Source organism: Ochotona princeps, chromosome 8, assembly GCF_030435755.1.
Source record: "Ochotona princeps isolate mOchPri1 chromosome 8, mOchPri1.hap1, whole genome shotgun sequence".
NCBI classification, from domain to species: domain Eukaryota; kingdom Metazoa; phylum Chordata; class Mammalia; order Lagomorpha; family Ochotonidae; genus Ochotona; species Ochotona princeps.
This window is the reverse complement of record NC_080839.1, coordinates 36,933,933-36,961,011: the sequence shown is the minus strand read 5'-3', so window position 1 is coordinate 36,961,011 and position 27,079 is coordinate 36,933,933. Positions and strand designations below refer to the sequence as shown.

The 27,079-nt window shown below is 39.7% G+C and overlaps 1 protein-coding gene across 1 annotated transcript in view; it reads right to left on the bottom strand.

Annotated features, from left to right (window-relative positions):
- Positions 1-3,173: 3,173 nt before the first annotated feature.
- Positions 3,174-27,079, bottom strand: part of SANBR (SANT and BTB domain regulator of CSR) — a 56,800-nt gene continuing 32,894 nt past the window's right edge. Inside the window, exons 11-21 of the mRNA XM_058667849.1 lie at positions 23,590-23,742; positions 21,547-21,692; positions 20,589-20,688; positions 18,438-18,470; positions 17,534-17,633; positions 11,985-12,076; positions 10,860-10,888; positions 10,700-10,773; positions 9,157-9,245; positions 5,452-5,543; positions 3,174-3,385 (exon numbers count right to left, since the gene is read on the bottom strand). Coding sequence (XP_058523832.1) covers positions 3,349-3,385; positions 5,452-5,543; positions 9,157-9,245; positions 10,700-10,773; positions 10,860-10,888; positions 11,985-12,076; positions 17,534-17,633; positions 18,438-18,470; positions 20,589-20,688; positions 21,547-21,692; positions 23,590-23,742 — 945 coding nt within the window. The 3' untranslated portion in view covers positions 3,174-3,348. The remainder of the gene's footprint in view (positions 3,386-5,451; positions 5,544-9,156; positions 9,246-10,699; positions 10,774-10,859; positions 10,889-11,984; positions 12,077-17,533; positions 17,634-18,437; positions 18,471-20,588; positions 20,689-21,546; positions 21,693-23,589; positions 23,743-27,079) is intronic.

Here is a 27,079-nt window from a genome sequence, read left to right as displayed (position 1 = left end):
CAAATGATCATGCCAAATCCACTGTCCTTAACTAAGCCTGTGTAAACAGCATAGGCCAGTAACACTTACCAACAAGTAGTATTTTTCTATTTTGCTTTCTGCAGATGCCATTTAACTCTGTCTAGATAAGGCAAGACATTTAGTATGATTTCTAAATGTCTCAAATGATGTGTAGCAACCACCAAAATATCAGGTCCTCCTATTTAAACACACATACAGTTGAAGAAGGTTAGTCAACACTTGTTAAAGCACGACAAGGATAACTATGCAGGATCACTATATTTTGTAGGACCACTTTGTGCAAGACAGGGCTCTTGCTGTGGGAGAAAGATTGGAGTCAGGTCTGAATACATACAGATAAGAGGGAATTTAGTCATGTAGCAGGGTGGGTGACAGTGTATGGGAAATTACTATGAGTAAATATTAGGAGTGGAGAATTCTGGCTAAGTTGATCTAACGGGATGCCTGTTGAGGACAGGTGTAGGGTGATCAGCATCTGGGAAGAGGTAGAATATGAATCTGACCAAGTATCAAAGTTGGGGTAGAGTTTTTATTCTTTGCTAAGAGGATTTTATAAGGAAGTGCTCAGAGGGCCAAGGAGAAGGTTCAGAAGTTCAGAGCACATACATGTAAGATTTGGTAAGCAAAGAATCTTTGTCAAGACACACACATACTAGTTGCAGCCACTCAAGTTACAGGAAGAGGGATATCAAATTCTCATTCCAGAATTTTAAGGTAAAACCAATTCACTTAATCCCTCCAGCAATCCTATAATGGTGGGAATGACGTTAACCTTGTATTCCTCAGCTGAGAGTGCAGGCAGCTGCCTATTAGAATTGAACCGTCCCGGGGCCTTTATCTTGGGAGGTGTCAAGCAGTGGTTCAGTGACCTGATGAAGGATGACAGAAGAATTAATCCAAAGCATTGGGAGAAAAATGGTACTTTGGGGATTAGGGTTTATGTTAAAATGTGTCATTAGCAGATGAGCATTTCAGAGCTCTGGCCTCACCTTCCAGAGCACTCAACATCATATACCATCCAACTGAGCATTCCGGGGAAGGAAAAGAACAAGCTGTCAGGTGCATCAGCACAGTTCCGAGGTGCCTTTATTCAGTTGCATTTTATCCTGAAAAGTTCTGCTGAATTTTTACCAGAATAGTCTAATTCAAAACAATCATGAAAGTTTCACTGTGGAAAGCAGTCACTTTTCCATAAAAATTTGCAACATCTAGAGCCAACACAGACATCTTCTGAGAAGAGGGAATGATTCTGATGTAGGACTCCCCCAACAATTTTTGTAACGTTTATTTCAATGAAAAAAAAAATGTGAATTCAGAGTGAATGTCAAGATAAAAATCTCAAGGTATTTGCAAAATGAATGCTGTAAACAGTTTGAGGAAAATGCGTAGAACCTGTGCAGCATCTTGCAGACAGACAGTAACAAATATAAAAAGTATATACTGAAATGAACCAAAATTTGCTCAATACTGGTCTGCAAAAATCAGTTCAGTGGTATGGGCTCCTCAGGGGAGAAATAATTTGCATTTCAACATGAGTTATCAATCGCAAGAGCATACATTCCTCTTCTAGTTGTGACCATCACGGCACTGCTTCCATACAGAAACCCAAATCCTTTACCAGAGCATCAGTAAGCTACAAAGAACACTCTGAGATTTACAGGGCTTATACATAATGCATTACAAAACATTTAAAAAAAACACAAAAACAGTATAATCTATTTCCAAAATATCAAACAATGAAAGCAAATATAACCTGGAACAAAATTCCCAAACAAAAGTTCAAAAACCTTGGCAAAGCCATACGTATAACATTTACCTTAATTTGTGAACTAAAATACTCACCAAAAATAATGATTTCTGAATATGTACAATGAGCGTAACATTTCAGTATTTCAGTAGAAATTGTCACAACACATCGTCAAAGCATGTTCTCTGTATAATTTTAAGAAATTTCAATTATAAGGCAAATGAAAACTAAAAAATAGAAACAGTGCATCTTGAAGTTTTTCAGAGACCTATACAGGTAATTTCCAAACACATAATTTATTATAAGCTTACGATTTGGAAAAAGTTTTCCCTGAGCAGTCTGCCTGGTTAGAAAAATGATCTATAAAATAAATTTCATTTTGATTTTTCTTGAATACATGTAGTTTTTCACCCAATTACAGTATTTTGGGAATTTTCTTTTTATACATCTCTTAAGTATCTGGCAATCACAGCTGCTTTAAGGGGCTTTTCAAATGGCTATAGAAATAAAGTTTGTTTTAAAAGCCCTGAGTATCTCATACAACTGAAATGACTTGACTACAACTATCAATAGTTATTTTAACAAATTCAGAACAGCACTAGCTTTACAGAAAAGATGATAATCCAGCTTCTCAGATGATTGATAAACATTAAAAAACAGAAGAAAAAACTGGTTAAGATTATAACATTAGCCCCTCTGCCCAACACAGTCCTGAAATACTTAACCCTTGAAACTTTAATGAAGTTTTAAGATCTGCAACTTCTTAATATTCATGCAAACTGAAAATTCACATCACTGGATATTTCATCCTACAAAGTGCAGTTCTCACAGTTCTAGAATTTACAGCCCTGAAGACACACTACAATCAGTGCACATACACAGGAAAACTACCAGCCGTATCCTTTCTTTTTTAAAGGTTTTACAAACACCCAGTTTATGTTCTTCTCTTTGAAATAAATAAAGTGTAACAAATAGTAGGAGACTTAAACAACTTTATACACAGTTGTCTCCTATACAGTCTAGAATCATATTGAAACAAACTCAGTCTTAAGAAGTAGCACATAGGGCCCGGCACCGTGGCCTAGCAGCTAAAGTCCTCACCTTGAAAGCCCCGGGATCCCATATGGGCGCCGGTTCTAATCCCGGCAGCTCCACTTCCCATCCAGCTCCCTGCTTGTGGCCTGGGAAAGCAGTCGAGGACGGCCCAAGGCTTTGGGACCCTGCACCCGTGTGGGAGACCTGGAAGAGGTTCCAGGTCCCAGGATCGGATCGGCGCGTACCGGCCCGTTGCGGCTCACTTGGGGAGTGAATCATCGGATAGAAGATCTTCCTCTCTGTCTCTCCTCCTCTCTGTATATCCGGCTTTCCAATAATAATAAAATCTTTAAAAAAAAAAAAAAAGAAGTAGCACATATACAACTGGATTTTCATAAAACTTAACTATTTCTCTTAGCATAATTTGTGTGACTTGTAAGAATTAATAATAAATAACTTAAACATTTAGAAGACATCATTCTGAAGATATTCACGGGAGTAGTTTCAGATGTCTTGGAGTATGCCTTTTGTCATCTCATGGTGTTTTATGCCGGACGTCCTGGGCCAAAACGACTCTTAGACCTAGATTTTTATAAACAGAAAAGAAGGTTAGAACTCCTTCTAAAACAACAGGAAGTTGTCATGGCTTTAGATTGTGTTTACTTGACATCATCAAAGTCTAATAAAAATTATACTTCAACACCTGTTTTCTAAAACCTTTGGAACAAGATTTATTATTTTGGAATCCAAATTTTTTTGAGAATATTATAATACATACATGATATCTGATACATTTGGAACAGTTTTCCATAATCAAAAACAATGTTTCTCTAGTGACACAAGAAACATTTACATTAAGTGGGATAAACAAACATTATAGGACACATCACAGCAGCTTAATTCAGCTTTTCATTGCCAAAAACTAATGGGGAAAAAACCCACTTTTGGATTTCTGAACTGTCTGGATTTTTGAATTACTGATAAGGCATTAGGATCTGTTAATAATAATGTTCAAGCCTCAATAACTGTTAATCTCAAAAAATGACAGATTCACAAGTTCAATTTTATTAAGAAAAGTCATAAATGAAAAGACTTCAGTGATTTATATAAAGCAATATTTCATATTCTACAAATATTAAAGCTTGTTTTTAAAATATAGTTATTTATTTGAAGGAATAAGAGGCAGAGGCAGGGCAGCAGGAGACAGACAGACATGCAGTTCCCATCTCCTGGTTCACCTCCCACATGCCCACTGTGGCTGTACCCGGCTAGAATGGAAGCCAGGAGAGCAGGGACTGCAGTTCAGGTTGTCCATGTGTCCAGGAGCCCAAAGACCTGTGCCAACAATCCTACCACTCAGGGTCTGCATTAGAAGAAAGTTGGATTGAGGAGTTGGGGCCAATATTTGAACTCAGGGACAGTGCTGTAGGACATGGGTATCTTACCCGCTGGGTGAAATGCCTGCCACTACAGCTTACATTTCATCAGCAGCTGACTCAGAATGAAGGCTGCTCAATAAGCAGCAAAAAATGCTTAAACCTTATGCTTTCATTAAAATTTGTACTTCAAACTTCTTAAAATTTTAACTTGTAAGTTAAAATTAGGTTGTGAGAAACGCATTAAAAGTTTTTGTGATGATGTTTACATATTTGATCAGGGTGGGAAGGGTCGAGGATCAGGGGATAGTGAGTGAGATTCTTGATACACATTTTCTCCTGTTTCTTCCTGTATATGGGGAAAGGACGATACAAGAGGAGAAACCACACCCAGCCTCCCAACCACTCCTTTACCCCGGGGATTGGGGAACTGCCACCCGATGTCATCCCAGGGTTCCCACTGTGGAGCATTTTCTGAGGGCTCTGTTCATGTGTTTTTGGTGGTTATGAGATGCTGCTGATATCGTCGCTCCAAGGATGAGGAAATCTTTCCAATGTCAATTGGCTGTCCTAGTTCGCCTCTGAGTCTCTGTTGGCCCAGAAATTTGCTGTCAAGTTTCATGTGGGTAGTCGATCAATTTGTTCTGCCCTCCATCCTCAGCAAATCAGGCCTGCTCTGACCAGCCCTGACCAACACACACTCGGCCATCATGTACTGCAGTGGGGGCTGCAGCCCAGTCAGAGTGGCCCCCAATAACCCCCACTGGAACGGCCCCCCAATTGTGTGTGATAAATGTATTGTTAAAACTAAAACTAAACTCAGGGATCCCACTGTTGTGGTGCAGTGGGTTAAGCTGCCACAGGTGATGCCTGCATCCTATGTGAGCTTTGGCTCACAATCGGGCTGCTCTGTTTTTGATGCAGCTCCCAGCCATTGTGCCTGGGAAAGCTGTGGAAGACGGCCCTGGTACTTCGGCCCTTGCCACTTACATGGGAGACCTGGATAGGGTTCTTGGTTCCTGGTTTGGGCCTGGCTCAGACATCATTTTGGGAGTCAACAAGTGAATGGAAGATCTCTTTTATCTCTCTCTACCCCACCCCTTCTCTAATTCTGCCTTTCAAATAAATAGATCATTAAAACAAAATCAAATTATGTGCTTTTAGTGTTTATATGACTTTAACCTAAACACACCCCCCCAAAAACCAAAAACCAACACAAAAGAAGGTGGCTTCAAAGCCAGTGGTAACTTGAATTAGTTTATGGTGCTTTACCTTGTGTTTTTCTCTGAGCTGCTTTGGCGGGCACTGACAGGAACTGAGGCCTTGATCTGTGCTTCGAGCCTGGAATAAATGCCTCCCGCAAACTGCAAAATAAGCAAAATTAAATTGCTTTCAAAGAATTAATGAAAGCACTGCACTATTAAAATTACATATTTTGGGGCCAGTACTGTGGTGCAGCACATTAAGGCACCATCTGAGGTACTGGCATTCCATATGTGCACTGGTTCAGTACTGGCTGCTCCACTTATAATTCAGCTCTCTGCAGCAGCAGATGGCCTAAGTCCTTGGGCCCTCGTACCCACATGGGAGACCCAGAAGAAATTCCTGGCTCCCTGCTTCAGACCAGACTAACTCTGGTCACTGCGGTCATTTGGGGAATGAACCAGCAGGTGGAAGATCTCTGTCTGTCCTTCTTTCTCTACAACTCCTTCAAATAATAAATAAATAAAATCCTTAAAATACTATCTATTTTTAAATTTAGAAGTAATTCTATTGGGACATTTCAGACTTAAGCTTTTTGAAGCATAATTTTACAATTAGTAAAAGTGACTATTTTAGTGTAAAGTTTTGGGTGTTGACAGATGTGGTTGTGTAAACACTGCCACAGTGAAGACAAACACTTCTATCACCAAAAGAAACTCCCCTTGTGCTCCTTTAAGCAAATCCTTCTACCGCTATCAATTCCTTGTAACCAGTGTTCTATTTCTAGACCCTACAATTCTGCAGTTCTTAGAGCATTACACAAATGCAATCATACAGGACACAGTCTTTGGATTGTTTTTAAAGATTTCTTCATTTTTTATTTGAAAGGCAGATCTACAGACAGAAGGAGAAACAGAGAGAGTATCTCCCATCTGTTCGTTCACTATCCAAATTGCTGCCAATGGCTGGAGCGGAGCTGATCCGAAGCCAGGAGCCCAGTGCTTTTTCTTTTGGGTCTCCGACCTGAGGGTAGGATACCAGGGATTATGAGCCATTTTCCTCTGCTTTTTCAGGCCACAATCAGGAAGCTGGACTGAAAGTAGAGCAGTGAGGACACAAACTGGCACTGGTATGGGATGCCAGTGCTGCAAGGAATAGGATTAGCTTACTAAGCCATTACATTGGAACCTGATTTTCTTTCACTTAGACTAACATGTATGAGATTCATTCACACTGTGGCAAGTATCTTCAGTTTGTTCTTTTTTATATGTATAGTTTATATTTAAAGGCTATCATCTGAGATATTTCCAATTTTTGGTCATTATGAATAAAGTCACTAAGAAATATGTGAGAACTGACTTGTACAGCAAATGCATAAAGAAACTGCCAAAGAAGGTATTTCGTACAGTGGTTAGGACACCCGTATCCCCTATGGGAAAGCTTGGGCTTGGACTTCAGCTTCCTGTTGGTACAGACCCTGAGAGGCTGTAGTGATGGCTGGCTCAAGGAACTGGATCCCGGCAACCCACGCTGGAGACCTGGCTTTCATTTTTAGGTCTTGATTCCAGCCCCAGCCATGGTGTGCATTTAGGGAGAAAGCCAGTTAATGGGAGCTCAGTCCATCAGTTCGTCTCTCAAATATATACATAGTTAAAAAAATAAAAAATAAACTGTCAAACTTTTTCTAAAGCAACTGTTGTTTTTTTGCATTCCTACTGGATATTGGATATGTGTGTGTGCGTGTGTGTGTATGAATTCCAGTTACTCCACATTCCCACCAGCACTTGGTACTTTGATTTTTAAATAAGTTAATTTATTGTACGTGTATTACAATTTATTTTACTTATTTGAAAGGTGGAGTCACAGAGAAAAAAAGAGGGAGAGAGAGATCTTCAATCTGATAGTTCATTCCCTAAAAAGCTATAACAGCTTGGGCTGGGCCAGGATGGAGCGAACAGCTTCATCTCATGTGGGTGCAGGGGTCCAAGTGCTCAGGCCATGTACTGCTGCTTTCCCAGACACATTAACAGGGAGCTGGACCAGAAGTAGAGCAGTCGAGATTGGAATTGGTACCAATATGAGAGACGCCTATATTGCATGCAACAACTTTACCCACTATGCCACAAAGCCAGACCCTGTGTACATGCTTTAAGATTTATTGACTATTTATTTGAAAGTCAGAATTACGGAAAGAAGAGATAGAGAAAGATCTTTCATCTGCTGGTTCACTCCCCAGATGGCAGTAGCAGCTGGGGCTGTGCTAAGTGGACTTCAGGAGCCTGGAAACGCACCCAGGTCTCCCATGCTTCCCCACGTATATTAGCAGGGAGATGGATTGAAAGTAGAGCAGCCAGAACTCAAACTGGTGCTCTTACAGGATACTGGTATTTTAAGAGTAGTTTCAACCTACCACTTGAAAAGCAGAGAGAGGGAGAGCGAGAGGGAGGGAGACATAGTGGGATAGGAAGGAAGAGAAGTAAAGAGGAAGGGAGAAAGATATCCCCTGTCTGCAGTGGGACTGGAACTGGCACTGGCACACTGAGGGCATCCCAAGCAGTGACTTAACTTGCTGCACAACAACACTCATACAGGAATTTTATTTTTTAAATGTGAGACATTCTAGTTGGTATATTTTGGCATCTCATTAAAGTTTAATTTACATTTTGCTAATTTTGTGTGCTTATTTGTCATCTAAATCTCTTACGGTGCCTGGTTCATTCTTTTTCAAATTTACTTTTACTGTATTATTTAGATTTGAAAAGGTCTTTACATATTATATAAATTTATTCTCAGGTATGTTTTTATGCTTTTCTTCTCCCCATTTATGGCTCATTTCTTCATTCTCTTAGTAGTGCTTCTCAAAAACAGTTTAAGAATTTTGATGACCTGCAGTTTGCCCATTTCTTTAATAGGTCATACTTTTGGTGTTATAGGTAAGGAATACTTACGTAAATCAAGTTCCCCAATATTTTTCTCCTGTTTTCTTTTAAAAGTATTATAGATCTTTAAGAATAAAACTATGTAGTTAAACAAAAAGTATTATAGATATCATCTTATTTCTTTTTAACTTTTTATCAGGGTCTCACATGTGGGTAGAAGAGTCCCAAGTACTTGGGCCATCTTTCCTTGTTCTCCCAGGAACATTAGCACGGTGCCGGATCAGAAGTACAGCTGGGCCACAAACTAGTGTCCACATGGAATACTGATGTCACAACCAGCAGCTTTAACCACTGCACCATAACAACATTAGCCTCGACAGTTTTTACACTTGATCTTAGCCAAGAGGCTGAGAAGCGATGACAATTTCTTAAATAAAAGAATGAGGCCAAGACTTATGATATACATTTAATACCAACACAGATGATAATATGATAATTTATATGTAACTCTAGTTAGAATTTAGGTATTTCTGGTTATTTTCAGCAAGCTAGCATTTGATACTAGAGATGACACTGAAGTACCACATATAGATTACAACAGAATCAGGGCTTTCAGAAAGACCCCCTCTGGATAGCCAGCATTCATTCAGTCAACAAAGCACAAGCTAATTTTGTATGATCTCACACTGTCCACTATGATATACTATTTGGTGTGTTATAGAGGACACAAAAACATGGATAATAAGAGGTGGTGGAATGAGCTGGTTAACTGGAACAGAATATGAAAATGAATAAATAACTCTTGTTAATTTTGATTAAATCATCCTTATACTCTTCATGTTGAAAATAATAGCAGGAAGGCATAGCTTATACAAGTCCAGTAAACAGCTCTTACTTCTTTTGCTTCTTTTGACTTGACTTTGTCAAGATCACCCAATCTCATTTTTATTAAGTGTCCTGTAATTTCAGACATTCGTCGCTGATCTGTAGGAGAAAACAAACTTAGCAAGAGTGATGGCAGTCAATGAAGGACTTAAGAACATATCTTGGTATTATTTATAGACACATTTATATACTTCCATCTGTAAATAATTTAAGACAGTATCAACATGACTCAGTTGTAGTTAATTGTAATCATTTTTAATTACTGTAAAGCAGCCTAAAACATATTTGATCATCTTAATGTGAAGTCTCAGACTTCAAAACCACAAATGTACGAACCAATACATTACCTATGGGGACTAATAATGAAACTCTGGTTGGTGCCTAAGAGAAAGTAAAATAAAAAATAAATTCTGAGCCTATCTCAGCTGCAACCTTCAAAATTATTCAGCATATGAAGATGTAAAAACTGTGAGAAAATGGAATTAAAACATTCATTTATGGGGCTGGCATTGTGGTGGCAAAGCTGGAATCCATGAGTGCCAGCTCAAGTCTTTTTTTTTTTTTTTCCAATTAGAAAGGCAGATTTACAGAGAGGAGAGAAATATCGTCCAACTTTTGCTTCAATCCCCAAATGGTTGCAATGGCCAGAGCTGGGTCCGTTGAAGCCAGGAGTCAGGAGCGTCTTTCAGGTCTCCCATGTGTATAAAGGGTTCCAAGGCTTTGGGCTGTCCTCTGCTGCTTTCCCAGGCCACAGAAAGGAGCTGGATGGGAAGTGGAGCAGCTGGGACATACCAGTGCCCATATGGGATGCTGGCACTTGAAGGTGAAGAATTTGCCAGCTGAGCCTTCGCACTGGCTCCCTCCAGCTCAAGTCTTGACTGCTCCACTGCCTATGCAGTTCCTGCTGATGTCCCTGGTAAGACAGAAGAAAAACAGCACAGTACTTGGAGCCCTGCCACCCATGTGTGAGATCCCTATGGAGTTGCAGTCTCCTAGCTTCCACTGTAGCCATTTGAAGAGTGAACCAGTGATAGAAGATGTCTTTCTAGCTCTACTTTTCAAACAAATAAATCTTAGAGCAACTTAAAAATTATTCTGTTACAAAAAATTTAAAAACCCATACATGATTTTTTCAAATATGAATTTTAAAAAAGATTTATTTTTATTGGAAAGTCAGATTTATAGAAAGGAGAGATAGATAGAAATATCTTCTATCTGCTGGCTCATTCTCCAAGTGGCTACAATGGCTGGAGCTGAGCTGATCTGAAGCCAGGAGCTTCTTCCAGGTCTCCGCACAGGGGCAGGATCCCAAGGTTTGTGCGATCCTCAACTGCTTTCCCAGGCCATAACCAGGGAGCTAGAAGGGAAGTGGAGCAGCCGGGTTATGAACCGGTGCCCATATGGCATCCAGGCACATGCAAGGCGAGGACTTTAGCCACTAGACGGCCATGCCAGGCCCCACATTATGAATTTTTAGTGAACTTTTTGAAGGCTTTTTGTATTTCATAAAATGAAATTTTATTATCATTTAGACCCCAACTAGTTAAACTCACCATCTTCTCTTTGTGCATCCTGGTTGAATCTCAAGGATCTTGAAGCATCCCACTTATTTTTCTGCATACTCACACTATGGGAAAAAATTGAACAAGTATCAGCATTGCTGCTGCATTAAGAGTACACGGACATCCAACTGGCTTCAAGAGAAATACTTACACAAAAGGGGACACATCTCGAGAAGATGACTAGAAGAGAGCAGATGACAATAAGGCCCAATTACATTTACTGAAAACTAATAATAGCATTCATATTTCTTGAGTGCAAGACACAGTATCAAAAGCTTTTACAAGTGTTACTTCATTAAAACTTTGCAATGATCATGCGAGACACTGTTATATCCATAACAAAAGGATCCAGAGAAGAAAACTCTTGAAGGAGGTATGAATCTAGTATTTAAACTCTGCTGATTGGGAAGCCACGAGATTATATTCTTCCAGAATATCCCACTCATGTGCTGTGATAACTGACCCAAAGTGAATGTACAACCTGTTCAGCCCAATTGTGGGAGTCTTGTCTCGGCACCATCCTTTCACACGTTTTTGAAATCCATGGCTTCTCTTTTAGCCAACTGTGGTGGCTACTGTCCTCTTACACTCACTTGACTTTTTCTCAAGATCACAGGGAAATATGAATTATTTTTAAAAGTCACAAAACTAAAAATCAACTTTTTTGAATTAGTAGCACTGGTTCAAAATTCAAAAGATTAGGGCTTGGCAGCGCGGCCTAGTGGCTAAGGTCCTCGCCTTGATCCCATATGGCCGCTGGTTCTAATCCCAGCAGCTCCACTTCCTCTCTATCTCTCCTCCTCTCAGTATATCTGACTTTGTAATAAAAAATAAAATAAATCTTAAAAAAAAAGACTAGAAAGCTTAAACATGGGAAAGTAATTTCATCAATTTGATTTAAAAAAGAAAATTCAAAAGATTCAGAGAGTAAGTATAACATAAAGCATCTCACCACTGTCCTACACACTTTCATTTACCTTCTGAGAACCAGTCAATTTCATTAATTTCTTGCATAGCTTCCCATACACATTCAAGAAAACACTCCTCTATTATATTACACAATGGCAGCATACTTTGCCACTACACACATTATTTTTCTGCCAATGTATCTTAGGAATCTTTAATCCTAGTCTACAAAAATTTACTTTTTACATAGCCAGCTTTTCAGCAAGGTATTTAGCATTAATTATTTTTTTTTTCAGATTTTGCCTGACTACACTTGCTTGCCTAGTTCTTCTTATAAATTTCAGAAAAATAATGGACAATTTCAAGTTACCTTCTCCAATGCCTTTTCCTTCTTTTGAGTACAGGGAGAAGACATTTGCTTTTTTGGTTGTTTAGTGAACTTCTTTGGTTTCTCCTTTTTCCCTGATAATGGAAGGTCAATAGTATGAATATGGGTCCCACATAACTGCTGCAATTCACTTGCTTTCTCTAAACAACAAATACAATATTATTTTCCTAAACCAACTAATTGGCTCAAGGTAAAAACTAAATATATGGAGAAGTCAAACTGAAATTGTTTAAAGAGGGTCATTTTAGTTATTATTCTTCTTTGTATTTGGTGAAAACCTTCCAGAGGCAGAGGGGCAGAAATAAGGGCAATAAAATGAAAAATAAGTGTTGGGTGAAATTACATATTTATTTCTCTGAAGTCAAAAGTAAAATTGCGGGCCCGGCGGCGTGGCCTAGCGGCTGAAGTCCTCGTCTTGAAAGCCACGGGATCCCCCACACGGGTCTCTCTTCCGGGTCTCCCACACGGGTGCAGTGTCCCAATGCATTGGGCCGTCCTCGACTGCTTTCCCAGGCCACAAGCAGGGAGCTGGATGGGAAGCGGAGCTGCCGGGATTAGAACCGGCGCCCATATGGGATCCCGGGGCTTTCAAAGCGAGGACTTTAGCTGCTAGGCCTGCTAGGCCATGCCACCGGGCCCTAAACATTTTTTAATGGCTTTTGCTTAGGCAGGAGATAAAATCTTGGAAAGAGGTAGACTGGGACGAATTATATGATGGATTAAGGTACTCTTGGAGCCAATATTTTGACACTTCTGGATGACAATTTAGACAGCTTAAGGAAAAAGAGAAGGGGAGAAAAGGCAGAGAAAGAAGCATTTCTTTAAAAATAACATAAGACAACAAGACTAATACCCTGATTAGCTATGTCTTAAATAGAAAGTGCTTGCAATCACTTTCACAAATTTTCATTTAAAAGGGAAACTTTGTAAAATTACCATAAATATGAAACCCTAGCATATGCTACAAAAATGAAAGCCTTGAAGACACTAAAATGAAAAAAGCAAAATTAATAATTAGATAACTGCATTTGTCTGCTGCCATGCCTGGAGATTCTAACACATCTCTTTATTCAATTGGGACATTCTGGAGTGTTATAAATTGTTAAAAGACATGACTGGTTGGGCATTTGAAAACAGTATTGTGGGCCCGGCCTGGTGGCCTAACGGCTATAAGTCCTCGCTTTGAATGTGCTAGGATCCCATATGGGCGCCGGTTCTAATCCTGGCAGCCCTGCTTTCCATCCAGCTCCCTGCTTGTGGCCTGGGAAAGCGGTCGGGGACAGCCCAAAGCCTTGGGATCATGAAGAAACTCCTGGCTCCTGGATTCGGATCGGCAGTCACTTGGGGAGTGATTCATCAGATAGAAGATAGAAGATCTTCCTCTCTGTCTTTCCTCCTCGTTCTATCTATCTGAATTTGTAGTAAAAATAAAATAAATCTTTTTAAAAATAGCATTGTAAAGAGGCTGGATAATTTCTTCCATTAGAAAAGAGAAATTAGGGCCCGGCGTGATAGCGTAATGGTTAAGGTCCTTGCCCTGAATGCACCGGGATCCCATATGGACGCCGGTTCTAATCCCGGCAGCCCCGCTTCCCATCCAGCTCCCTGCCTGTGGCCTGGGGAAGCAGTCGAGGACGGCCCGAAGATTTGGGACCCTTCCACCCATGTGGAAGACCCAGTGGAGGCTCCTGGCTTCAGACTGGCACAGCACCAGTCGTTGCAGCCACTTGGGGAGTGAATCATCGGATGGAAGACGTTGCTCTCTGTCTCTCTTCCTCTCTGTATATCTGACTTTCTAATAAAAATAATAAATAAATCTTAAAAAAAAAGAAAAATTATATAATGGAACAGAAATAGTATAAACAGCTCTGAAGATACTGGTAAACAAGCAAAGAAAGGTGTGTGTCTGCACTTGAAAGATGCTTGGGGTCTGAACTCTTGCTAGCTGCCTTAGGGAAGAAAACTGTAGCCTCACTTTCAGGAAGAAGATGGCTGAATTCAAAGCAACAAAGGAGCTGGAAACACAAAGGGGAAAATTTTGAAAGTATGAAGGTCACAGAAGATCTGAGCTCTAAAATGTGAGTATAAACTCTGTTTAATTTCCTAGCTGACTGTTAAACTATACAAGCGGGTGGGGAGAACCCAAGTACCTATGAAACTGTGTCACATAATACAATGTAATTAATGAATTAAAAATAATAAATAATTTAAAAAGAAAAAAAAAAACTATACAAGCGTGTGAGAGTCCCTCAGAGGTCCAGGTAGCAGGCAGGCATAAAGTAGGAAGGGGCGCCTTGAGAAGCTGCTAAGACAACGCTGCTCTCGGTGGTGAGATATGAGAATCGCTAGTGTCCCTGACTAAATTTTCCCAAACTCAAGTTTCAGACAGTTGGAATCTTAGTGGTTTAAGGTGGCACAGGACAAACCTGGGACCAGAAAAACTAGAAATCTAGGGGGAAAACAATAGGAGCATGAATCCAAAAATCAGAAAGTGTAAATAAATATTTCTGCCTTAAAAAAAAAATCAACTCCAAATCTATGCTATAAATAAGATATCCACTTTAAATTAAAAACACAAAGATGCTAACAATAAAAGGATAGAAAATGACAAGTCGTTCAAGCAATAAACAAAAGAAATTTGTAACAGTTATCTTAATATTAGACAAAACCTTTCCAGACAGGCAGCTGTACTACAATGAGGCCTTATCATAATGAGAAATGAGTCAATATAATACAGATGCATATGTGCCTAATTGCAAAGTTCTAATAAGCACAAAGACCTACAAATCTCAAAGAAAAAATATATAAACTATCAACTACAGCTGCTTTTCAAATTACTGCATCCTTTAAAAAAATAATTACTTTTGATAATTTAAAATGACAAAGAATATCTGAAAGACTGACACCACCAATACTTTAAAAGACACCAAAAAAAGTACAAAATTTAAGACAGTACGGTATTATTATAGTAATGTAAAGATCTACATAGGAATCAAAGGAATAAATAGTTTAGAAATAATCCTACTGTAAATGATAAACTGATTTTGAACAAGGTGCTAACATAATCCAATAAGGAAAGAACAGTCTTTTCAATAAATGGTGTTGGGACAACCAGCTCTGCCTCTTTCTGGGGGCTGGGGAGGAGACAGGAAGTCTGGCCCTTAAATCATATCATACACGCAAACTCACCTGGAAGGTATCAGAGATTTAAATATAAAATACTAAAATCAAGGAAATACTGGAAAAACAAACATCTTTGTGACCTTAAGACAGGCAAAATTAAATTTAAACTAAAAAATTAAGAGTTCACAAAATTATATACTTACAGACTTGCTCTCCAGAAGACACTAACAATTGAGAGGCTTTGGGTGTGAGTTGTGGTGCAGTGAGTTAAGCTGCATTGGTGATGCTGGCTTCCTTTTATTACAGTGCTAATTTGAATCCTGCCTATTTCACTTTGAACTGAGCTTCCTGCCAAGGTGCCTGGGGAGGCAGAGAAAGAGGGTCCAAAATGCTTCGGCCCCCATTACCCACACGGGAGAACAGGACCAAGTTCCTGGTTTCTGGCTTTAGCCTGGCCCAGACTAGGCTACTACATTCATTTAGGGTGTGAACCAGTGGATGGAAGATCTCTGTGTGTTTTACTCTGCCATTTAAATAAATAAAAAAATAAACAAATAAATAAATCCTTTAAAAAATCTGAGGCAAGTCATAGATTAGGGGAAAATATCTGCAGGATACTGACACAGGACTTGTGTTTTTAAAAAATTATTTATTTTGAAAGGCAAAGTTACAGAGGGTGTGAGGCAGAAAGAGAGAAAGAGATCTCCCATCTGCTGGTTCACTCTCCAAACCTCTGCAATGACTTGAGCTGGGCAGGCCAGACCAAAGCCAGGGCCAAGAGCTAAGCATTTCCTGAAGGTCTCTCACATGGTTTGCAATCAGCTCAAGCACTTGGTCATCTTCTACTGCTTCCTCAGGTGCATTAGCAAGATTGAAAGTGGAACTGCCAGGACTCAAGGTATTTGAACTGGCTCCCATATGAGATGCCGGTGGTAGGCAGCAGCCCCATCTGCTACGCCACAGCACCGCCCACAGGACTTGTATCTACAGCACACATTAAAAAATCTTATGTATGATAAGGCAATGACCAATTAAAAATAAAAGGGAAGAGATTTAAACAAACTGGCTAAAACTAAAAGGACTAATAATGCCAAGTCGTGATGCAAGCACATGACTAGAACTTTCATACAGTTCTGGTCATCACATCACAAAGGAGTCTGATAGTTTCCTATAAAATCAAACATATACTTATCGCATGATCCAGAAATTCTACTCCTAGGTATCTATAGAGAAAAATTAACACATGTGTCCATGACAGACTTGTATGCAAGTTTCATAAGCATATTTATGGCAGCAAACAAGTGGAAATACCCCAATGAAGTGTTCATTAAATTGTGAGTGGACAAATAAATTATGGTATATCCACACAAAGGAATAGTAAGTACTCTGCAATAAAAAGCAAGAAACACATGCTATGACATGGATGAATTTCAACAATACTACACCAAGCAAAAAAACCCCAGAGCTAAAAGACTGGCTATAATGTCATCGGTCTGAAATGCCAGAGAAGGTAAACTACAGTGACAGAACACAGATCAGTAGTGCCTCAGGGTAGAAGCGAGGAAGGCAATTAAATGTAAAGGGGCCGGGAGGAACTTTACAGAATGACAGTATTGATCTTGATTTTGGTGATGCTTATACAATGTATGTCAAAATTCAGTGGCATGCATACTTAGAAATGGGTGAATTTTATTACATGTAAATTATCATATAAATTGTCAAAAAACCACAACATAAAAGCACTCTCTCCCTAACTAGAATGGAAAAAAAATTAATAAAAAATTGAATTTTTTATCAGAGAATTCAACATACCAAGAAAAATTAGAGAAGATAATTTTAGATAATATAGAAGTATATTTTTTAATTCTATCGAGTGGAAAAAACAAATCTAAAGACTATGGGTTTGCTGCCTTGTAGAATATTAAGCAGTTTACTATCTTTCCAATCTTTTCTTAGTGTTTTCAAATGTCTATGAATATCTGAGTTACTGCCAACAGTTTTTGTACCATTTTTGGAGCTTACAAGATGAAAAATCGTAACAGAATTTCAGAGTTGTAGAATCATTATTTTAGTATTTTAAGAACTGTATTTCCATGACTGCTACTTAATGGTTTATTTGCGTGTACTCTGGATCATCTCAAGTGCAGCTCAGGTGACATTTCATCCCATGTGAGCCACCCATTTTGAGAAATACATTATACCTGAAGTACACATTTGAAGGATTGTTTCTCAGCATACTGCACTTCCTTTATAACTATACAGTTCATGCTGGTATCAGGGTTAGAGAATCCTGACAAAGTCTCTTTCCTTGTTTCTATGTTATACCCTATCTTCTGTAAAGCCTATCCCACATCAGAGGCTTCAGAAGGCAACCCGCTCACCAAAAAATTTGATTTTAAAGTCAATACTTTGTTTCTTGGTTATTTCTTCTTCATCACCAACTTCATCTTCAGTGACCTCAGATCCAGTAGTATATTCTTCCTCTTCTGAAAATAATGACTGTTGTTTCTAAATTTAAAAAGTCACAACAAAACACATTGATTATAAACGTGAATGACATTTTTTGTGAATTCTTTTCAGCACATTGTATACATTTATGTGGGATGAATGAGTCAAACAAGAGTTGCTAAAATGAGCACTGGATATGTGGCACAACATCTGGGAAATGACCATAAGGATGTCTACCCAGGACAGGATCACAACACATCAAACACTTGTATGTACTGCCTTCACAGAACTTAGGATAGCGGTAAGTATGTAATAAACACTCATGTCGACATGTATCTCTATCACTCAACTGAATGCATGTGCCTTGATACTGAGATTTTTAATTTACTATAATTTATACAATGACTGCCAGTATTAGAGTCACAAACACACATGTACATTCTCTGAGTGAATGTGGCCCTCAATTACTTAATCCTACCTAGAGCAGCTGCCTGCATCAATCTCTTTTGTCTGTCATCTGTTCTACACACTGTGATTCCATTCTTTTGAATACTGATGGCAGAGGGCATAGTACTGGCAAACAGGTAAAACATCCACAGCTAAATAGTTAGAATTTAGATTTTCTTCTTTGTTCATTGTTTCACATGTGATTTAAAAGTGATTTTGAAACCTGTGGTTTAAGTAGCAGATACTGGAATCAGTCTATCTTAAACAGCCAAATGGCATTTCGATAAGTTCAAAACTGGAGGTGAAAAGGAAGATATGCATTTGACTAAACTTTGCAAAACAAGAAATTGATATGATTCAATGTAACTAAACTTTAAGAAAGAGATCCATGGCAGTTTAATATAACTGCTCACTTACCAGTTGCAGTGCCCAGTTTTTCAGTGACAAGAACTGTAAGACACAGGAACAGATCAACAGATCAACACCCACTCAGAATGCAGCTCCTTATTTTCATACGGATACTGCATAAGAGCTGAAAATAGTTACAAGAATAGTTCCTTCTCAGGTTGTGATATGATTTAAAACTCAGGCTAAAACGGATGTATTTATAGTCTTTAGCATCTCTGCCTAAGGGAGGATGTGGAAGTTAGAAGAAAAAAATCAACACTTTCCAAATGACAAGTAGATTGCATGTAGGGACAATACAGTTTGAGAGACAGACACACACATACACACACATAAAGAAACCCAGAAAAATTCCATTTTCCCATTTGCTGGCTTCACTCCCCTAAAATGTCCACAAAAACTGCAGCTGGATCAGGCTATAGCTAGGAGCTGGGAACTCAATCCAGGTTTTCCCACAAGGGCTGCTGGGACCCAATCACTTAAACCATCACTCGTTGCCTCCCAGGGTCCACATGAGCAGAAAGCTGGATTCAGCAAGGGGAATCAGTACTTGAAACCAGGTATTCTATTAGGCTTTGTGAATAACCCGAGAGGTGTCTTAATGGCTATTCCAAATGTCTGCTCCTGTAACTATTTTGACTGTTTTTAAGTTTTTTTTAATTATAAATTGAGGAATAAGATTAAACATGGATATTCTATAAATCTATTTGCTCTGAATATTTACACAGCTCTCTGGAATTTATAAAACAGTTTACATGAAATATTTCACTTTTCTCAGTTAAATCCTACCTCTACCAACACAAAGGCAGAAAGTTTTGAAGCAAACAGATATTTGTCTGTATTAACAGGTAACCAAAAGACATCAAAGGAATAAAAGCTTTTGGGTCACCTTAAAAATATGTATTTGAAGGGGCTGGCATGTGGCATGGTAGGCAAAATCTGTCATCTGCAACATAGCATCCTATGTGGGTCCCAATTGCTATCCTAGCTGTCCCACAAATAATCCAGCTCTTCACTAAAGGAAAGGAAAATCAGGGAAAGATGGCCCAAGTGTTTGGGCCCGTGCAGCCATGTGAGAGACATGAATGAAGCTCCCGGCTCCTGGCTTTGCCTTTGGCCCAGCGCTGCGCTGCCATATAGCCATCTGGGGAGTGAATCAGCAGATGGAAGACTCTGTCTCTTCCTCTACCTTTCACTCTTTCAAAATAAATAAATACATCTTCTTAAAAATTTTATTTTGGACCTTTAGAAAAATTAAACATATTTTGGATTACGATAGAAATGTAAGAAAAAATGTTCACAGTTTGTGGAGGAGACAAAATATCCATGTACTGTATTGTCAATGTTTAAGACATTATTTAATCATAATAAAACATTTAAAACTGCTATTTTAGGGCCCGGCGGCGTGGCCTAGTGGCTAAAGTCCTCGCCTTGAACGCACCGGGATCCCATATGGACGCTGGTTCTAATCCTGGCAGCTCCACTTCCCATCCAGCTCCCTGCTTGTGCCCTGGGAAAGCAGTTGAGGAAGGCCCAAAGCTTTGGGACCCTGCACCTGCGTGGGAGACCTGGAAGAGGTTCCTGGATCCTGGCATCGGATCGGCGCAGTGCTGGCTGTTGCGCTCACTTGGGGAATGAATCATCGGATGGAAGATCTTCCTCTCTCTCTCTCCTCCTCTCTGTATATCTGACTTTGTAATAAAAATAAATAAATCTTTTTTTAAAAAAGTATCTATTTGAAAGATGTAGTTACAGAGAGGGACAGGCAGAGGCAGAGAGTGAGAGAATCTTTCATCCCCTGGTTCATTCAGATGATCACAGTAGCCAGTGATGGGTCAGGTGGAAGCCACGAGCCAGGAGCTTCATCCAGGTCTCCCATGTGGGTGTAGGGACCCAAGTACTTGGGCCATCTTCTTCTGCCTTTTGCACGCCATTAACAGGGAGCTGGATTGGAAGTTCAGCAACTGGGACTTGAATCAGCACCCATGTGGGATAGTATATGCATGTGGCAGTTCAACCCTGTGCCGTAGTGCTGACCCCTGACAGCAACCCTATTAGAGTAAAATTTTGCTATGAGTAGATAGTTCAATTTAAATAAGTTAGGCTTCTGAAATGTCATCAACTTTTTCCATAAACACAGAATAAATGTAACAAGTTACTCACAGCATTGAGCTCCCCAGTTTTGGGGCCCCATGGTGCACTGGGCTCCAGTAGACCATCACACTCTAGACCTTTTTCATCACAGGGGCCAAGTGCAGGATCACTGGAAATAAAGACAGTTTTATAGAGAAATTTAAAATTTCTTGAAATTTTAAATGTGAATGCTTATAAATGTTTTATAAATCACTCTTTAGAACACTGTTTCTGTGCCTAACAATTTTTTACTTCAACATTCGTATTAAATTTTTTAAAAATTTAGTTGAGAGAGAAAGAGAACACAGAGAGGGATCTACTCTCTCACTACACACAAAGACACACACACACACACACACACACCCCAAGCTCCCATCTTCTTGTTCACTTCCCAGATGCCTGCAATGGTTATAAAAGGACCAGATGGAAGCCAGGAACTCAATCCAGGTCTTCTCTGTGCATAGCAGAAAACCCGAGTCCTGGGAGCCATTATCATTGTCTTCCAGGGACTGCATCAGCAGGATTCTAGCTAGAGTCAGGAACCAGAGTCAGAAATTAAACCAAGACACTTTGATATGTGAGGTGTGCATTTTAATCACCAGACTATATGTTCACTCCCACATTTGCATTTCTTAACTCATCTACTGATTCCTCAAGTAAAAGTCATTCCACATATGGGAGCCCTATGGGAGCACCACTGCACTGGAAACATTACACTTGCAAGGTGATAGAATGTGCTAGGAGTGATACTGCTTGAAAACGGCTCTTTTCAAGGTCCTCTAGTTCCCAGATTGATGGATTAGCCATTTCCTGTTGTTCTTAACATCATCCAACATGCAATTTCAGTAAGGCTTTCTGAGACAGTGCAAGCCATCTAAGGACTGATATTATTGATTTGGGGAAGCACAAGGGGTTAAGGATTCTGAAGTGGGAACCACTGGATAAAGCTGTAATAGTGTTGGTTGCTGCTGTTTTTATTTCTCCTCACCCAGCTGTATCTTTAGAAAAAGGTACAACAATGACATCTTTGTGCTTGTGTAGATCATCCAATATTCTGGCTGTTGGACAGGGCAGCAAGTCTCCACTTTCACCTTGATCACGACGAACAACTATGTGGTCCCTCACTTTACAGCCCTGCCATGTAAGAGACACTGAATTAGAGCGGTTGGCTTGTTACCGAAACACTCCTTTATTTCATTTTAAATACTTGTTTGTTTGAAAGGCAGACACACATAGACAGAGCATCTCTCCATGCTGATTCCCCCAATGCCCTCAATAGCTGGGAATGCGCCAGATGGAGCTGAGATCCAGCACCCAGTTCAGATCTTCTATGATGGTGGCAGGGATGCAAACAGCTGAGCCATCACAAGGTGCATATCTGCAGTAAGCTGGGTTGGAAGTGGAGCTGGGCCTCAAACCCAGGCACTCAAAGTAGCATCTCAGTCACTGTGCCAAACACTTGCCCTAGAAACATTTTTCAAGATAACCATATAGCTTTTAGTCTTTACTTGGTCTATCACAATTACTTTGCAATTTTTTTCTGTATGCAGCTCAAATGGAAAAAACAAAAAGATAAACATAGAACTTATTAAATACTAATACCCAAATATTCATAAACTCACATCCTCGTTAAGGAACAGAATATTGTGACACTCCAAAAGCATTCATTAGCCCCTTTCCCATCATCACTGCTTCCCTCCTACTAAAAAAATCTCATTTTAACTTTAGGGCAGTCCTTTCCTTGCATTTACCCTTTTATGATGCACCCCCAAACATAATTAATTTAGTTTTGCCTCAACTGTTTTATTTAATATTAAATGGTTCATCCATGCCACTGCATATAACATTAACACTGCTTTAATTTATAGAATTTATAGTATTCCATAATATGAATATATACTATTTGTATATCTCTTCTAGAGTGGGTAGATGGGTTACTACCAGATTTGGGTTATTACAAATAATAATGCCATGAATATTCTTTTATACTTCTCCCTGTGCAGCTGTATATGAGAATTTCAATTATTCTGCATCTTTGCCAACATTTAGTTAGATTTTCATTTTGGACACACTAGTAAGTATACACTGGCTTCTACTACGGTTGTGATGTATTTTTTTTTCGAAAGGCAGAGAGCAAGAGAGGTATTTCTCATCTGTTGGTTTATTTCCCAAATGCCCACAATAGCCAAGGCTGGGTCAGGCTGAAGCCCAGAACTCCACTCAGGTCTCCCATGTGGGTGGCAGGGACTCCAGTATTTGAGATAATATCTGCTGCCTCTGAGGTTGCACATTAACAGGAAGTTGAGTAAGTGCAAGAGCTGAGGTCTGAACCAGGCATTCTGCCATGGGGTCAATGTGACTCACACAGTGGCTTAACCTGATGTGTCACAACACCTGCCCCTTATTGTGGCTTTAATTTATATCTACCCAGATACAAATGAGGCTGTCCTTTTTACATTTTAATTTGTATAGTTTCTGTTGTCTTTTTTTCTTACTGGTTTGCAGTACTTCTGAAAAACACATACGGATAGTATGGAAATAGGTATTGCTAATGTTCCACCCCAACTGTGAGCCTGTCTTCTCAGTTTTAATTTATTTAATATGGTTGATGAGGGTTAATTTATCAAACTCTTACTGTATGACATTCCTTTAATAGCTTTATTAATTTTCCTTTGATATATAGGATTCATTGTGAATGGTTTTGGTATACAGTACTATTCTACCTTTCCCTCAGTGTCCCACTACTTCTTACTGGAAAGTCAGCACTTTGCCCATTGCTCTGAAGGCACATTGGTTACAGTCAAGTAGCTAAGTCACTCTATTGAGTAGTTTGCCCTTTTATTGGTCTGTCTGCCATACTTTTTACCAGGTTCATCTTGTCCCAGCTGTCACAGCTTTATAACAAATCCCAATCTCTTCCTCATTTAAAAAAATTGTATTTAAAATGCAAAAAGACAGAGATTTTCCATCCTTAGTTCACTCCCCAGAAGCCCACAACAGCCAGGACTGGGTCATGTCATGCAAACCTCACCTTTGTAAGGGGAGTAGGGTCGAACCGAAGAACTTTCTGGTTACAACAGGGGTAAATTCCAGTGCCCACAGTGCTCAGTGAACTTACGGTGGTAGGGTAAACCACTGTTTCTGAGTGGTACTGACAATGTGAAAACTCAATACAGAGAAAAGCCTAGAGAAATCAAACATACAAAATCCATTATTATCCACAGAATGAAATAATTGAAAGTATTTTACTGAAGATCATTATGTGTATCATTTATATGAAATGTACAGAAAATGTCCAATCTATCGAGACTCAAAATAGATTAACGTTGTTGGATACTGAGGGGTGAATATGAGGTAGAAGCAAGTAAGTACAAAGAATCTTTTTTGGGCTCAGCACAATGGCTCATTGGCTTAAACCTCACTTTGCATGTCGCCAGTATTCCATAAGGATGCCGCTTCGTGTCCTGACTGCTCCACCTCCCATCCAGCTCCCTGTTAGTGGCCTGGAGAAGCAGTAGAGGATGGGACCCTGCTCCTGTGGGTGAGACCTGGAAGAAGCTCTGGCTCCTGGTTTTATATTGGCTCAGCTCCAGCCATGTGGCCACTTGGAGAGTGACAGAGCAGATAGAATATCTTTCTATCTCTCCTCTCTATAAATATCTTTCCAATAAAACCTTTTTTTTAATTAAAAAGAAGAATCTTTTTGGCTTAATGGCAAAGTACTAAAATGGAATGGTGATGATTATTGTGTACCTCTGTAAATTTCCTAAAAAAATATAATACATAAACTTTATGGCATATAATTACATTTAAAGCAAAACAAAAGTATTTTACTAAAAAAAATCAGATTAATTAATCTGATCTTGATACACATTTACCTTTTTTTTTTTTTAAAAAAGGTCTATTTATTACTTGTATTGGGAAGTCAGCTATACAGTAAGGAGGAGAGACAGACAGGAAGATCTTCCATACACTGATTCACTCCCCAAGCAGCCACAACTCAGCTGATCCAAAGCCAGGAGCCCGGTACCTCTTCCGGGTCTTCCACACCAGCGCAGTGTCCCAAGGCTTTGGGCCATCCTCGACTGCTTTCCCTGGCTACAAGCAGGGAGCCAGATGGGATGCAGGGCTGCTAGGACACTAACTGGCACCCATATGGGAACCCAGCATGTGCAAGGAGAGGACTTTAGTCACTAGGCTATTATGTAAGGCCTGATACACATTCACTTTTATAATTGGCCACTCATTTAAAATTTTTCTATTAGAAATGAAATAAATGTTAATTTCATTATTCCCTGACATGTTTTTAAAAAAGATTTATTTATTTTTATTGCAATCAGATATTCAGAGAGGAGGAGAGACAGAGAGAAAGATCTTCCATCCGATGATTCACTCCCCAAGTAACCACAACGACCAGTGCTATGCCAATCCAAAGCCAGGAGTTAGGAGCTCTTCTGGGTCTCCCACGCAGGTGCAGGGTCCCAAGGCTTTGGGCCGTCCTCTACTGCTTTCCAGGCCATAAGCAGGGAGCTGGATGCGAAGTGAAGCAGCTGCCAGGATTAGAAACGGTGTCCATATGGGATCCTGGTGTGTTCAAGGTGAGGACTTTAGCTGCTAGGCCACGACGCTGGGCCCCCCTGACTTATTTTTTGAAGATTATTTATCTTTGCTTGAAAGGCAGACTTTATAGAAAGAGGACAAACATAGAGATGTCTTCTATCTGCTATTTCACCCCACAAATGGCTGCAACAGCCAGAGCTAACCTGATTCTAAACTAGGAGCCAGTAGCTTCTTCCAGGTCTCCCACGTGGGTGCAGGAGCCCAAGGACTTTCGCCATCCTCCTTTGCTTTCCTAAGCCATAAGCAGAGAGCTGGATCAGAAGTAGAGCAGCTGGTACATGAATTGGCACCCAAACGGGATGCTGGTGCTAGTAGGCACAGGATTAGCATACTATGCCACAGTATTGATTCTGCTTATTCCCCAACATATTTCACTGCAGGATATTTCAGATTAGTCAGGATATGGAAGTAATCCAGGTGTTTATCAACAGATGAATGAATAAAGTAAATATAATACATATACATATACACAAAGTCTTATTCAAACTTCAAAAAATTCTGTCATTTGCAACTACGTGAATGAAGCTGGAAGACATGCTAAGTGAAATAAGTCAGGCACAGTAGGACAAATACTGCATGCTCTGACTTACACATGGAAGCTAAAAAATCGATCTCACAGAAATTGAGAAAACAGAACTTCCAGAATCTAGGAAGAATATGGCGGCCTGATCAGAAACAGGATGGCTCATTTGTGCAGGAAAGCAGCTGCTTAGGAGGAATAACAATTCATGTTCCACTGCACAACAGAGAAACCATGGTACCAAAACAAACTTAATTTTAATAACATATTACATATTTTGCATTATTAATATTGGCAATACTAACTGAAAACTTCAAAATTACAAGTACAGAGGATTTTGAACATTTCCAGTACAAAAAATGATAAACATCAGATGTCACAGATATCAATTATTCTGATTGATCATTATGTATTGTAACCATGTGCCAAAATGCCACACTGTATCTTAAAAACACATTGTCATTTGTCAATTAAAATAAAGATATATCTTAAAAAGTGCTAAGGCAATCTTTAGCATCAATATTAATGAAAATTGCAGTATAACTTTGAATTGTTTGTGAAAAATACTTATCGAAGCTTAATTATAAAGTGGCTCAGTTTCAGATCTGTACATGAATTGGGGGGGAAATACAAAAACAAAACAAAAAGTTATATTAACAACAGCAGCAATAACACACCTGACTACATCAGGTACTAGTGAGACAGGGAGCAACGGGAACTGACATACGTTATTGGCAGCAATGCAACATGGTTTAATGACTCAGGCACAACAAGTGGCACATTCACATTATATCTGTCATATAATCCAACAATCCTCCTCCTATGTAATTTTCCAAAAGAAATAAAAATCTAGTTTCGGCCGTGGGGTTGGGGCAAAAGAAGCTCCCTGCAGTGTGGCGGCTTTGGGGGGTGTCCCTGCCAGGCCAGACCCAATGCTGAAGACTCAGGCCAAAGCCACTGCCGAAAGGCAATGACCGAGTCTTTGTCTTTGGGCCCAGTATGCCTATTACGCACAAGACTCTTCCTGCTGGTCACCCGGCGGCAAGCTCTGGGGTTTTTAGGATATGTAATTGCTGCCTAGGGACACCCATGAATAAGACCAGTTTTAGTGTAGGTGAGAGATGAATTCTGGATGATTCTCAGTAACAGCGTAATGAAACTTTCGAGCCAGTGTGGGGACTAAGACCTGGTGGTTTGGAGGGGAGAGTTCATAATATCTATTTGGGCTAGACTGATTCATCAAGCCCCATTAGAATCCTGAGATGGGCTGTTAGCATAGAGCATCACTGACTATCACACACCAGTCCACACAAAAGCTATGGCTGGGGGCCTGTCTGGCAGGGCAAGGTACCAGTACCTGACTGAGTGGTGGAACAGGGCA